Source organism: Ailuropoda melanoleuca, chromosome 13, assembly GCF_002007445.2.
Source record: "Ailuropoda melanoleuca isolate Jingjing chromosome 13, ASM200744v2, whole genome shotgun sequence".
Taxonomy (NCBI): Eukaryota; Metazoa; Chordata; class Mammalia; order Carnivora; family Ursidae; genus Ailuropoda; species Ailuropoda melanoleuca.
In genome coordinates, this window is record NC_048230.1 from 44,530,991 (window position 1) to 44,543,232 (window position 12,242).

The 12,242-nt window shown below is 60.3% G+C and overlaps 1 protein-coding gene across 1 annotated transcript; it reads right to left on the reverse strand.

Moving 5' to 3' along the window:
* Window positions 1-1,929: 1,929 nt before the first annotated feature.
* P4HB (prolyl 4-hydroxylase subunit beta) lies at window positions 1,930-11,848 on the reverse strand. Its single transcript, XM_011224704.3, has 11 exons — window positions 11,630-11,848; window positions 10,441-10,647; window positions 8,970-9,103; window positions 8,670-8,807; window positions 4,915-5,019; window positions 4,600-4,725; window positions 4,263-4,463; window positions 3,898-4,018; window positions 3,605-3,786; window positions 3,434-3,520; window positions 1,930-2,844 (listed from the first exon to the last, which is right to left on the reverse strand). The coding sequence occupies exons 1-11, from the start codon at window positions 11,778-11,780 to the stop codon at window positions 2,764-2,766; spliced, it is 1,533 nt and encodes a 510-aa protein (XP_011223006.2). The 5' UTR covers window positions 11,781-11,848; the 3' UTR covers window positions 1,930-2,763.
* Between the last annotated feature and the right edge of the window lie 394 nt (window positions 11,849-12,242).

Genomic DNA, 12,242 nt, shown 5'->3' on the forward strand with positions numbered 1-12,242 from the left:
TTCTGAGGCCAGAAGACCTCAAGGGGCCGGTGCACTTCCGGGACACCTGGAGAAAGCAGAAGAGAAGCAGGGAGGGGGAGAGGGGGAGAGGGCGATTTGGGATGTCGCAGGCTGTTAAGCCTCCACTGCCCACCCTGAGCGTGCGAAACTGCCCGCTAATCCGCCAGCCCCGCCAGGTTTTGGACTCCACCCCGCAGCCTCCCAGCCCGGCCAGGCCCTGGAATGTGCTCATCAGCTGCCTCTGCAGAAGGGGAAAGGTATGGGTGACTCATGCCCTGTCCCGCGAGCGCATGACCGCCGCTGCTGGGCAGCGGCGCCTGGCCCCAGCTCTGTGTGCACAGGACCTGGCTTGGCACAGCTGGGTCCTCAGGGTCACCCACACCCGTCACCGGGCGGGGAGCGCGGGATTGGGCCCAGCCTCTCCCCTCCGCCCCGGAGTTGTGGCTCCTGGCAGCATTGCTCCATGCCGCCGGTTTCCTCCGCTGGAGGCCACGTGTCGCCCTGTCGCCCTGGGGGAACGGAACGGCTCACATCTTTTTTTTTTTTTTAAGATTTTATTTATTTATTCGACAGAGATAGAGACAGCCAGCGAGAGAGGGAACACAAGCAGGGTGAGTGGGAGAGGAAGAAGCAGGCTCATAGCGGAGGAGCCTGATGTGGGGCTCGATCCCATAACGCTGGGATCATGCCCTGAGCCGAAGGCAGACGGCTTAACCGCTGTGCCACCCAGGCGCCCCAGGGAACGGCTCACATCTTGGAGCGCAGGGCTACCATCCTCTTCCCACAGAAGCTCAAGGGCCCATGCTCACCTTTCCTTGGATACTTGTCTCATTGTGTGGGCAGGAGCAGGACTGGAGTGGACGAGCTGGAAGCAGCCCCAGCACAGGCCACCGAGGACCGGGGCTGAGGAGCCGCAGGAGTGCTGCCCAGGGCACTACACTGTGTACCGCTCGCCTGGGTTGGGGTCTGTGAAGGCAGGAGGGCGGGCTGCCGGCAGTAGGGAGGGCGAGGGCAAGCACGCGGGCCTGCGGCTGGGAGAGTGAGCGGAGAACACCAGGAGAACCACGTTCACAGCACATTTTAGGGTCGCATCTCCCACTGTGCACCGGAACCAGGAAGCCCCGACCGGCACACGGGCATCCGAGCTCGGGGGCCGGGGATCGAGCAATCCGTGCGTGCCTCCTAGTCTGGGGGCACGTCGGGCCTGGAGGGCTTGGTGGAATGCGCGCAGTGGCAGAAAACTGAGCGTTGTGTGCTCTGTCCTTGACCTGAGGTGGACTGTACGTCCACGTCCATTCCCTCCCACAATGTCCGCAGGCAGCCCTCCGGTCCCACCTGCCACTGTAGGCATGCTCAGAGAGCAACAGATGCAAAGCCCCAGGGGGCGCTGTCCATCAGGGACGGCAACCACCTGAGTCCCGCCAGCCCCCTTACGGGGCTCCTTCCTGGGGCCCCGAGGGGTCACTAAGTCAGGCTCACAAGGGCCATCTGCCCAGCACTGCAGCTAGGCTTCCAGTCTGGGAAACCAGTTGCTCTCTTCTGTGTGAACTCGAAGCAAGCTGAGGTTCTAGAAGTCAAATTACTCTTTGAAACCTTAGTGACTTGCTATCTTAACATGCGACCCTGCCTTGTGAGGGCTTGGCATTAAGCATAGCAATGCTATCAGTTCACCCATTCCCAAGCACCGCCGATTTCTCATTTCTCGTCAGACCAGGCGGTGGCAGGGACAGACTGCGCTGGCTCCACGTGGGACAACTTCGTGTCCCGATGCAGCGTGGAGCAGCACCCAGGTGGTGGCAGCTAGATGCCCCAGGGCTGCGCGGAGACACCCAACCCCCTCCAGCTGAAACAGCCAGATAGCCCCGCAAGCCATGCGCTGGGTGACTACCTGTGACCCGCCTGGACAGCGTGTAAAGCAGAGACGACGAAAGGTAGTAAATTTCAACTTTATTTGGCCAATGTGTTCAATTCCAATATCCTGGTAGAAACGGCTGAAGAACGGCCCGCACCTGGTTCGGCTCAAGCACCCTTGGCCGTTTCCCAGCCTGGAAATGGAGGGTTCTGGTTCTGCCTGCTGCAGACCTCAGGCGGCCCTGGAAGTCACAGCACCGGGGAGCCTGGCTCAGGGGAGAAAGGGGAGGTGCCCGGGTCTGTCCTGGGCTCAGCCAGCACCCACCGCCCCCTCCAGTCGTATGAGGCCCCCCTGTGACAGAGATCCAGGGTCTCCATTTAAGCCAACAACATGAGACCCATGCTCCGTCATAGCGACACCAATGGGAGGTGAGAGGGACCCGTCCAGCCCGGCCCGGCCCCTCCCCACGCAGGGGACAGGAGTCTCCAGGGAGGCCCGGCCACAGTGGAACAGACACCCTGACGTCCAGAAATGTCTCAAAATCCCACAAATGGAATTTTTTAAAGTGATAAACCTAACAGGAAGGAGACTTCACCTGCATGAGATTCCAAGACATTTTAACGAGCACTTTGGACAAAACCATGTACAAAAAAGTACATCACAATTTAAAAAAAACGGCCCACCAAGGTGAGCTGGCCTGGAGAGAAATCCCTTTCCAAAAATTGAAAAGTAAGAGACAGGTCTAAATTTACGCATGTGTTAGGATGAAGTGTTGCTTCAGAAAAATTCCCTGCATTTCCGGTCGGTGTTCCCTCCTTCCCATGAGGGTCCTCGGGCTTCCAGAGGCGGCGCTGCTGGGATGCGCGGCCTGTGGGGTGTCGTGTCTGGGGCGCCCAGGTCTGCGCTCCACCTCACAGCTCATCTCTCGCAGCTCTCTGACCGTCCTCCTCCTCCAGGTCAGGCTCTTCCGCTTCTTCCAGATCTTCCAGATCCTGGGGTGGAGGAGGGAGGACACCAGGGAACCCGTCAAGAAGGGCCGTGCAAGGGGCGTGGTCGGGCCTGTGCCACAGCCCAGCCCCATCACCCACACCCTGCACCCCAGGACCCAGCTGGCCATTCGGACAGCAGCAGCCCACTCTGGTCTCTAAGAGCAGACATGACCAGGCGGGAGGGGAGCCCAGGAGCCCAGCAGCACGCGCTGACCCACCCCGCCAGCTTCAGGGCGCGCTCCCTCGGCAGGCCTACGGCTGCTTCTGGACACCACCCCCCCCAACACCCAGCAGACGCTCTGGCCCGAGCACACTTGACAACCCTCTGCTTCGAGCCCCAGCTGCCCAGGCTGACATGGACAGGCCTACGCGGCTGTCCACAGGGACACCTCAGCCAACTGGCCGGGGATGGGTGTGTGACTCCCGGCTAGCAGGGAGCCTTACGGGACGCATCTAAGGGGCCACGAGCAAACGTCAGCATTTTAAGACCCTTCTAAAGGCTCAGTCTGGAGTGTTCCTCAGGAAGAGTGGCTCTGCCTGGCCCGGGTACACACACATGCCCCACCAGCGGTGCCCACCGGCCCCCACTCACGTCATCGTCCCCGGCCCCGTCCTGGCCACCGCTCTCCAAGAATTTCTTAAAACCGTCTAATGTCCGTTCCCCGTTGTAATCAATGACCTGTGGAGAGGGAGGGGGAGGGTCAGGGAGCTGGGCAGTGGCCTTCCCCCCCACCCCCCACCCCCCCGCCAGGCTGGGCCGCACCGTCCTGTCCGCACTGGCTGGGAAGAACTTCAGCGTGGGGAAGCTGTGCACTTTCACGGCCTCCACCTCGTTGGCCGTCGAGTCCATCTTGGCGATGACGATGTTTTCATGGTCCTTGTACGTCTCTCCCAACTTATCCCAAATGGGAGCCAGCTGTTTGCAGTGCCCACACCACGGGGCATCTGAAAGAGCGCCGTGCTGAGGTGCTGGGCCCGGAGCCACTCTCCGCCTGCCCCCAGCGCGCACGCCCTCACGGGGCGGACAAACTCGGGCAGCTGAGGGCCTTCACTTACAGAATTCCACAAAGACGTTCTTTTTCTCGTCAAAGGCAACTTCTTCAAAGTTTTTCCCGACCAGCACCTTGACAGGCTGCTTGTCCCAGTCTTCAGGCAGCTCCTGGCTCATGAGGTGTGGCTGGAGGGCAGGCGGGGCAGGGTCACGGACGCGCGGGGGCCCCACCGGCCCTTGGGGCCCCCAACCCCTGGCTGGGGCACCTGGCTGCCCTCAGACGATTAGAACTGCTCATGGAGCCTCAGGAGAGGGCCGTGCCCGTGAGTTCGGGGCTGCTCTGAGCTCCCGAAGAGGGGGACAAAGCGGGGGCCCCATCCTCAAGAGTCTACACTCAGGCCAGCCCTACACCAGGACGCGGCCCCCCCACCTTGATCTTGCCCTCCAGGAAGCGGTGGCAGAACTCCTCGATCTTCTCTGCCGTCAGCTCGTCCGACTCGGGCTTGTACTTGGTCATCTCCTCCTCCAGGGTAATGAGGCGCACGGCGGGGCATTCCTCCTTCTTGAGGCCAAAGAACTCGAGGATACGCTGGTTGTCAGTGTGGTCACTGTCGATGAAGATGAACAGGATCTGGGGGAGGAGAGGCACGGTGAGGCGGGGGCCGAAAGCAGTTTCTGCTCCCCACGTCGCCGCTGCCCCTGCAGGACAGTCCCGAGCGCCGGAGGAAGCCTGGGGCCGCCCAGCAGCGGGCTCGCGAGCTGCTCACCTTCCCCTTGAAGCGCTCAGCGGCCTTCTTGAAGTTGCTCAGTTTGCCGTCGTAGTCAGACACGCTCTTGGGCAGGAACAGCAGGATGTGGGTCTTGATTTCACCTCCGAAGATCTTTGGGGCTGTCTGTGTTATAAGCATAGGTCACTGGGTCTGAGCCACGAACTGAGCCATGAACAAAGGATATTCTCTCCACAGCTACAAGGCCACCGACGCCACACTCCGTATGTGGGGTCCCCGGGGCCGGGACCTCGTGACCCTCCAGCACACCACCCCCCCCACTCTCAGGGCGCAGGACCCACAGCAGAGCCGCACCTGCTCCGTGAACTCGATGACCAGCGGCAGCTGGTTGTGCTTGATGAAGTCCAACAACTTGTCCTTGGTGACGTCCCCCTCGAAATTGTTGCGGCCTTCGTCAAACTGTGGACGCAGAGATGGCCGTGAGCACCCTGGAGCTCCCGCAGCCCCCAGCAGCCCCGGCTTGGCAGTCTGGCAGCCACCTTCCCATCTGGGGGTTTTGAGAGCAACGGGCTGCAGAGAGCAGCACTTTCCGGGCACCAGGCACCAGCGACACCAAGGGGATAGCGTGGGCCTTTCAGAGCGGCTGCAACGTCCTGCTCCGGCTCAGAACACGCCGTCTCCCGAGCGTGCTGTGCCCTTGGATGGAAGTGGAATGATGAGGGCCGTCCCCACAGAGGGAGGTCAGCCAGGGCTGCCTCCACCAGGCAGACGCCAGTGACTGCACGAACCGAACACTCTCACCGCTCAGCTGCCATCATCTGGGAAAAACCAACTTTCACGAGACTGTTACTTGTTATTACAAATAACTGTTATTATTTTAGAGGAACAAGTTTAAGTTGCCTCCTCGCCCAACTTGGGGCTGGAACTCAAAACCCAAGGTCAAGAGCCACCCGCTCCACTGACTAGGCCAGCTGGGCACCCCTGGATGAACAAGGTGTTTGAAACATTTCTCAGGGGCCCCTGGGTAGCTCGGCCAATGAAGCGTCTGCCATGATCCCAGGGTCCTGGGATCGAGTCCCGCATCGGGCTCCCCGCTTAGTGGGGAGCCTGCTTCTCCCTCTCCTTCTGCCGCGCTCTCTCACATGCGTGCACTTTCTCTAAAAAAAAACAAATAAAACGTTTGAAAAAAAACCTTCTCAGTTCTAATTTCTGACTCAATAAAAATCAGTAGGTATAACCTGCGTCCCAGGAGCTCTTTGGGACCCCGATCACATGTAGTTTGAGGGGTCTCGGGCCCAAAGGTGGGAGGCCGCAGCCTTGGCTCTGGGGGGGCACAGACCAGCTGATGCTCTGCCTGAGCCCGCCCAGGTGAGGGTACAGGTGAGCCTGCCGTCATTCCCTCTGACCTGTCAGATCAGACCCAGCGAGAGAAACTAGTCTCCTTTTCTTCCCAGTCCTTTCCTGCTGCGCTTCCCCAGAGGGACCCCTAGAAGAGCAGCTGGCCACTCCCTGCTCCCACCAATGCTCCATTAGAACCTGAGCCTCAGCCTGACGACAGTGGCTGCAAAGTTAGACCAGGTCGACGGCTGGACACTGGGAGCCCACCCCCCGCCCACAGGCGAAGCTGAAGCCTGCTTTCTCTTCCCCAAACCTAGGACAGAGGAGAGGGAAAGGGGCGGAGAGGCCAGGAGGCCCGACTCCACCAGGCCTGCTGCTGAGCCCCAGGAGAGGCACACAGGCCACGGCACCCCCCCAATCCTCTAGAACCGTGTCCCCACCCCCATGCTGTGAGCGGTCTGCCCGATTTCACACCAGCTAGGGACAGCAGCAGAGGCCAGCTCCATCAGGCCTCAATGACAAATGTCCCCAAAAGGCTCGACGCTGCAGGCCATGAGGAGAGGCCTAGCCCCACAGCTATTCCTAACCTTCCAGCTTCAAAAAATAAAGAAAAAGCAAACACCATGACAAACAAGGGCACAGGGAAGTAGCTCTCAAACCAAAGGTCCAACTGGCAGTGACCCATGACCCAAGCCTCCAGCGAGTGGCAGTTGCCACTCCTGGGAGCCCACCTGTCCTATCCCACTAGGGAGGTACCCAGCTCAGTGAGGCCAACCCTAAGCGCCCCGGGCAGACAGGACCCAGCGCACTTTGAGGAACTGGGCTGAATAGCCTGGAGGAAGGGCAACAGCAAAGGCTGGGAAAATGAGCCGGACGGTGGAGAAGACGGGAGGTGGCATGGCAGGAACTCGGGAGCTGGACCTGAGCCTCCCTCCTCATCCGTGGTGTGGCCTACACGACTGCAGCTGTGGCCACCACTGACCTGCGTAGCACCAAGTCCCTGGGCTCTGTTGAGCTTCTGCTCAAGGCTGCCCCCCAACCGGCATCAGACCCAAGAGGGTCAGCTGTGCCCGGTGAGCATGGACCAAAGGAAGGAAGCACATGGCAGTCAGCCCTCCCACCAAGCTCCTGCACGTGGAGCCTCTGCAGACCGTCAAGGACACGTGAGCACCACGGGTCCTGCATGGGAACTGGTGTTCTGGGGGTGCCTGGGGGGCTCCGTCTGTGAAGGGTCTGCCTTTGGCTCACGTCATGATTCCAGGGTCCTGGGATCAAGCCCCACGTCGGGCTCCCTGCTCAGCGGGGAGTCTGCCTCTCCCTCTGCCTGCTGCTCCCCCTGCTTGTGCTCTTTCTTTCAAATGAATAAATAAGATCTTTAAAAAAAAAAAAAAAAGGAAAGAAAACCGGTGCCTCGGAGCTTCAGGGTGACGGGGGGCACTGTGTGGACACACGAGGGTGTACAGGTCTTGATGGCCTCAGAGAAACTCCTTTCTCTGTCAGCCTCAACCTCAGGACCCAGGACGACTGCCACCCCCAGAGCCACCCCCATGCCCCCAGGGGCTCCCACGGGCTCCGCTCATCACACGTGTAACTGGGACTTCCTGGGCCTCCATGCGATGCCCACGGGCCAAGCTAGCGACGCTGCGTCCTTTGTGGAGCACTGTAAGGAGTTCCACCGACTGAGGAGAGCTGGCATCCTCTGAGGAAGGACGGACCACAGAACAGCGGAATGGCAAGGACACCGCAAGAAAGCCACCCCGAGCCTGGGTGTCCCCGGTCCTCTGGGGTGCGGATGGGAGACACCCTCGCCTTGCCTGCCGGTGCCTGGCAAAGTGCCAGATGCGGCAGTTACTACAGAGTTGACCGTGGCCTGGCTGCCCCACACGTGGGGTGCACTCACACAGGGGCCCCAGCCCAGACCCGGTGCCCCTTCTGACCACACACTGTATTGCTTTGCTGGAGCTCTAAACCTGCCCTCTTCCCACAGGGACAAACCAGGACTCAGAGGCCCTATCTCCACCCCCAAGGACATGCCTCCTGCCCTGTCCCCGCTCTCCTGGCTTGTTCTCCCTCTCCAGTGCCTGTGCCATTGGAATGGCGTGGACACACCACCGGCCAACGCAGGGCAGCAGTGCTCCAAAATCTCGGGGGTTCAGCCAGCCCACCTGGCTCTCTAGTGGCTAAAACAAAATTCAAGAAAACCCTGTGACCCTGCGGTAATGCTGTACATATAAGCCAGGCCACATCCTAGCAACGGCACAGGCGACTGAAAGGCACATGGCACAGGACCCGTGCTTGCCACACCGTGGGGGCCGGGCTGGGCCAGCAGTGGGAACACTCGCCCAAGAGGCAACACTCCAGAGTCTCTGTTTCCGGTGAACAAAAAGGTCGTGGAAACAGGAGTGCAGATCGCACAGCGGCCACGTAGTTACAATCGTGTGCTCAGAACCAGTTAAAGTGGCACACTTTGCTCTATGTATGTTGTACCAGCTTCTTTGAGAAGCGCTAACCCTGCAGAGTGGTTGTGCTCTCATGAGACACAGCCCTGGAGCTGGCACACTAGCCAGAACAAAGAGCCCACAGCACAAAGTCTGAAGGCCACCGTCCAAGTGGCTCGTGCGGTCTGACGTTGCAAAACGGGCCCTCGATAAGTCCAGCTGGCGGCCCAGTGCCGCCCGGCCAAGGTCCTCAAGCGCTGGGAGCAATAAGGAAAGGAGCCCCCCGCCGCAGCATCTCAGCGCCCGGGGCGGGGCCGCAGGAGGGCCACTCACCTTCTTGAAGAGCACAACCCCGTCCTTGTCCAGCTGGTATTTGGAGAACACATCACTGTTGGATGTGATCCCAAAAGGTATGTCATCAATGGCCTCTGCTGCCAGCAAGAACTGCTTGGCAAAGTCCGACTCCACGTCCTACAGAGGCAAAGAAGCAGAGATGGCGAGGCGCCCTGACCCCGAGGATCCCTGCCTGGGTCAACAGGACAGACCACGGTGCCCAGGACACGGGGAACCCTCTGACAACGATGGGGGGCAGGGGGGAAGAAGGCCCCCGAGATGAAGTTCCAAAGCCTCTACCTTGAAGAAGCCAATGACGGTCACCTCGCTGGACTCCAGCAAGGCCTCCGCGGCGGCCCCGTCGGACAGCGTGGTGGCAGCAGGGCCTGTGCGCTTCTTCAGCCAGTTCACGATGTCCTCAGCTTCTCTGCCAGCTGCGCCCAAACACATGCAGGTTCCGCTGAAAACCAGCCCCCCCCCCCGCCGTTCTCCAAGCTCTCTGCCAAATCCAGAGCGGGATATTCTCTTTCCACACGAGAGCCACCTTGTCCACACACCTGTGCAAATCCTAGGGCCAAAAAGGCTTTTCTGTGCATGTGAGAAGCTGCAATGTAGCTGAGAGCAAGGGAAAGGCAGTAGCTACCTCTGGGCAATGGGGTCACAATTCATTTTCCTTGTCTGGTCCCTCTGCATTTTCTGAATTTCCCTGACGTTTAAACTCATTAAACACACACACACACTTTCCCTCAATGGCGTCACTCTAGGATCGTCTTAAAGATGTGGTAGAATTTTTAAGAAAAAAAAAAAAAAGTCTGGCTACTAAGTCAGCTGAACACCAGCTTTCCCTGTGAAAACAGGCTGAGCTCCAGCTGGCCTTGAGCATCCAGGCCGCTCAGGTGTCCCTGAGCCCAGCGCACATGCCTCCCAGACTAGAGGGGAGAGTGAACATGCACCTGGGTGCCACCCAGGACAGACAGAGTGAAAGGCTAGAAGCCTGCTCTTCCTGAGACTGAGGCCAATCGCTTTCCCCCCTCAGTTTGGCCACCTGGTCCAATGTGAGAAAGGCTGGGGAAGCTCACACTTGAAAGGATTCTCCGAAGTGGCAGCTCAAAGCTGAGTCATCAGTTACAGGTGGAATTAGGAGTAGCTGTCTCATTCGCCATAGCTACGTGTCAGTGATGGGATCAGGGGACCTGTGCGCTTCCTGTTGTACAAGTGAACACAAGTGAATGTGGGAACAATAAAGCAGCAGCCTAGGAAGGAGACCAGAGTCAATGGCGTCAGGGTTAACTAGGCTGCTCCAGGGGACTCTGAGAGCCGCAGAACCAGTTCTATAGACAAAAGTCTCTCATCTCGTCAGTACCTACCAGGCCACAGAGGGGCCCAGCCCCCACGAGGCAGCCACAAGGGCTCCTGCGACGCGGAGCCGGGCTTGTATCCGGGCTCCGCTGTGACAGGTGAGTGACGCCAGCCTGTCACTTGGCAGCACTCGGCTCGGCAGCCAGCACACCTGAATGACCTATCACTACACTTGTTGCTCCACGTGGTCCTAAGGGCCCCAGCCTTCCTCTCCTCACTGGTCCATTTTAGGACGAGCCTCAGCTTGCTACCCCTGATGGCAGTCCCTCTCCACCCGAGAGATTCTGCAGGGATGGAGAACACTCCTCACAAGAGCCTGAGAGGCTGAACTGGACTGAGAATGGGTTCCCCTCCCTGCCCTTCAGGTACGTTCCATGGCCTGCAGGCAGTTAAGGGCGGTGTGGCAGCACACCTGTGTACTCCCTGGGAGCAGCTGTGTCTCCATTCTTGAAGAACTTGATCGTAGGGTAGCCACGAACACCGTACTGCTGGGCTAGGTCGGACTCTTCCGTGGCATCGACCTTTGCCAGCCTGATCTCCGAACCCTCCGCCTTCAGTTTCCCAGCGGCTTTGGCGTACTCGGGGGCCAGAGCCTTGCAGTGGCCACACCAAGGGGCATCTGAAAAAGAAAGCGGGGTGCTAGAAAGCAGCACTGACCAAGTTCCACCGCTTCCCTTGCCTTCTCCTCCGTACTTCCTTCCATAAAAACCTTATCTACTCACCAAGATAACCCCCCCACCCCCCGTGAGCAGACACAGCTTGAGCTATGGCTGATAGCTCGACACTCTTGGGCAATATTGGGACAGAGGCCACCAACGACAAGCCCACACCAACCCCCTGCTACCCTGTCACAGTCAACACAGGACAAACTCTAACGAAGGGTACCTTCCTATCACCTGCAGGCAGCAAGGGCAGTCGTGTCCCTGGGACTGCCCTCTGGGAATGCCAGGACACCTGGACTCGTAGCAACACCAGGCGTGAGTGCGAGAGCCGCAGCTGTGCACACCTGCCCTGAGACTCCTGTTTAGCAGCGGCTCCCCACACCGGAGCAGAGCTGCCTCTCAGCTAAGGTCAGCAGCCGCGCCAGGCTCCAGAGTTCCGTCCCCAAACTGGGCGTCAACACTTACAAACACAAACAAAGGTTCTGGATGCTGGGTGACAACACGGCGGAAGGCAGCGCGGGCAGGAGCCGGGAGCTCTGGGGGTGGGTCGCAGAGGGCAGTCCGGGGGCTGCACCCCGCGTGCCCCTTTGTATTTGTGGCGGTTCACACGGGTCCACCCCGTTCTCCCTGGCTAACAGAGGGACCCTGCCATGCGGACATCAGGCACAAAGGCACGAACTGACCGTGGGCCTGCGGTCACCCCCAGGGTCCGGCTAGGGCAGGAGGGGCGCTCCCGGGACGCTGACAGCAGCTCCGTGGGCTGCCTCGACCCCGCGGAGGAGCCTCCCCAGGGGCGGCGGTCCGTGCATCCGGGGGTGGGGTGGGAGTCCCGGAATGCCGGCAGCCCTGGAGCCCCCCAGTTCCCCGGCGCCGCGGCCCCTGCATCCCCCCGTCCCAGTCCCCGCCCCGCGGCGGCCAGGCCCGGGCGGCGGCACTCACAGAACTCCACCAGCAGGTACTTGTGGGCCGCCAGCGCCTCCTCGAAGTTGCCCTTGTGGAGCACCAAGACGTGGTCCTCCTCCTCCGGGGCGGCGGCGCCCGCGCGCGTCAACGCGGCTAGGGCCAGGCAGAGTAGAGCGCGGCGCAGCATGTCGGCAGCGGGCGCGGGCGCTTCGGTTGGCGCCGCCGGGACAGCGAGGCCACGAGAACGCGCGCCGGCCGCCCNCAAAAAAAAAAAAAAAAAAAAAAAAAAAAATGGCGGACTCCAAGGCCCGCCTTCGAAGTTCTCGGATTGGCCAAATGCGCTGGCCCCCGACCCCGGATTCGGAATCGCTGTGGAGGCTGCCCTCTACCTCGCCCGGGATTGGCCGAAGAGCTCGCGCTCGCACTCTTCCCGGGCTTCTCATTGGCTTCCGCTGGAGAACTTTCTCTTCCTCGACTTGTGACTGGTGGCTTTCTCCTACACCTTCCGCGGGTCTGGAATGGCTGCTGCCTTTGGAGGCCTGGGCTCTAAGGCTACTGATTGGCCAGGAGATGCGCGCACCCCCGCGCGATCCTTCGTCGAACGTGGCAGTGGGGCGGAGTTCCCAGGTGGGGGCGGAGCTGCGCCTGC

Coding starts and splice junctions, on each gene's coding strand:
- P4HB (XM_011224704.3), bottom strand. CDS start 11,780: ATGCTGCGCCGCGCTCTACTCTGCCTGGCCCTAGCCGCGTTGACGCGC. Junction 8,808..8,969: donor CCGTCATTGGCTTCTTCAAG/GTAGAGGCTTTG, acceptor TTGCCTCTGTAG/GACGTGGAGTCGGACTTTGC. Junction 3,787..3,897: donor GAACGTCTTTGTGGAATTCT/GTAAGTGAAGGC, acceptor GCGCTCTTTCAG/ATGCCCCGTGGTGTGGGCAC.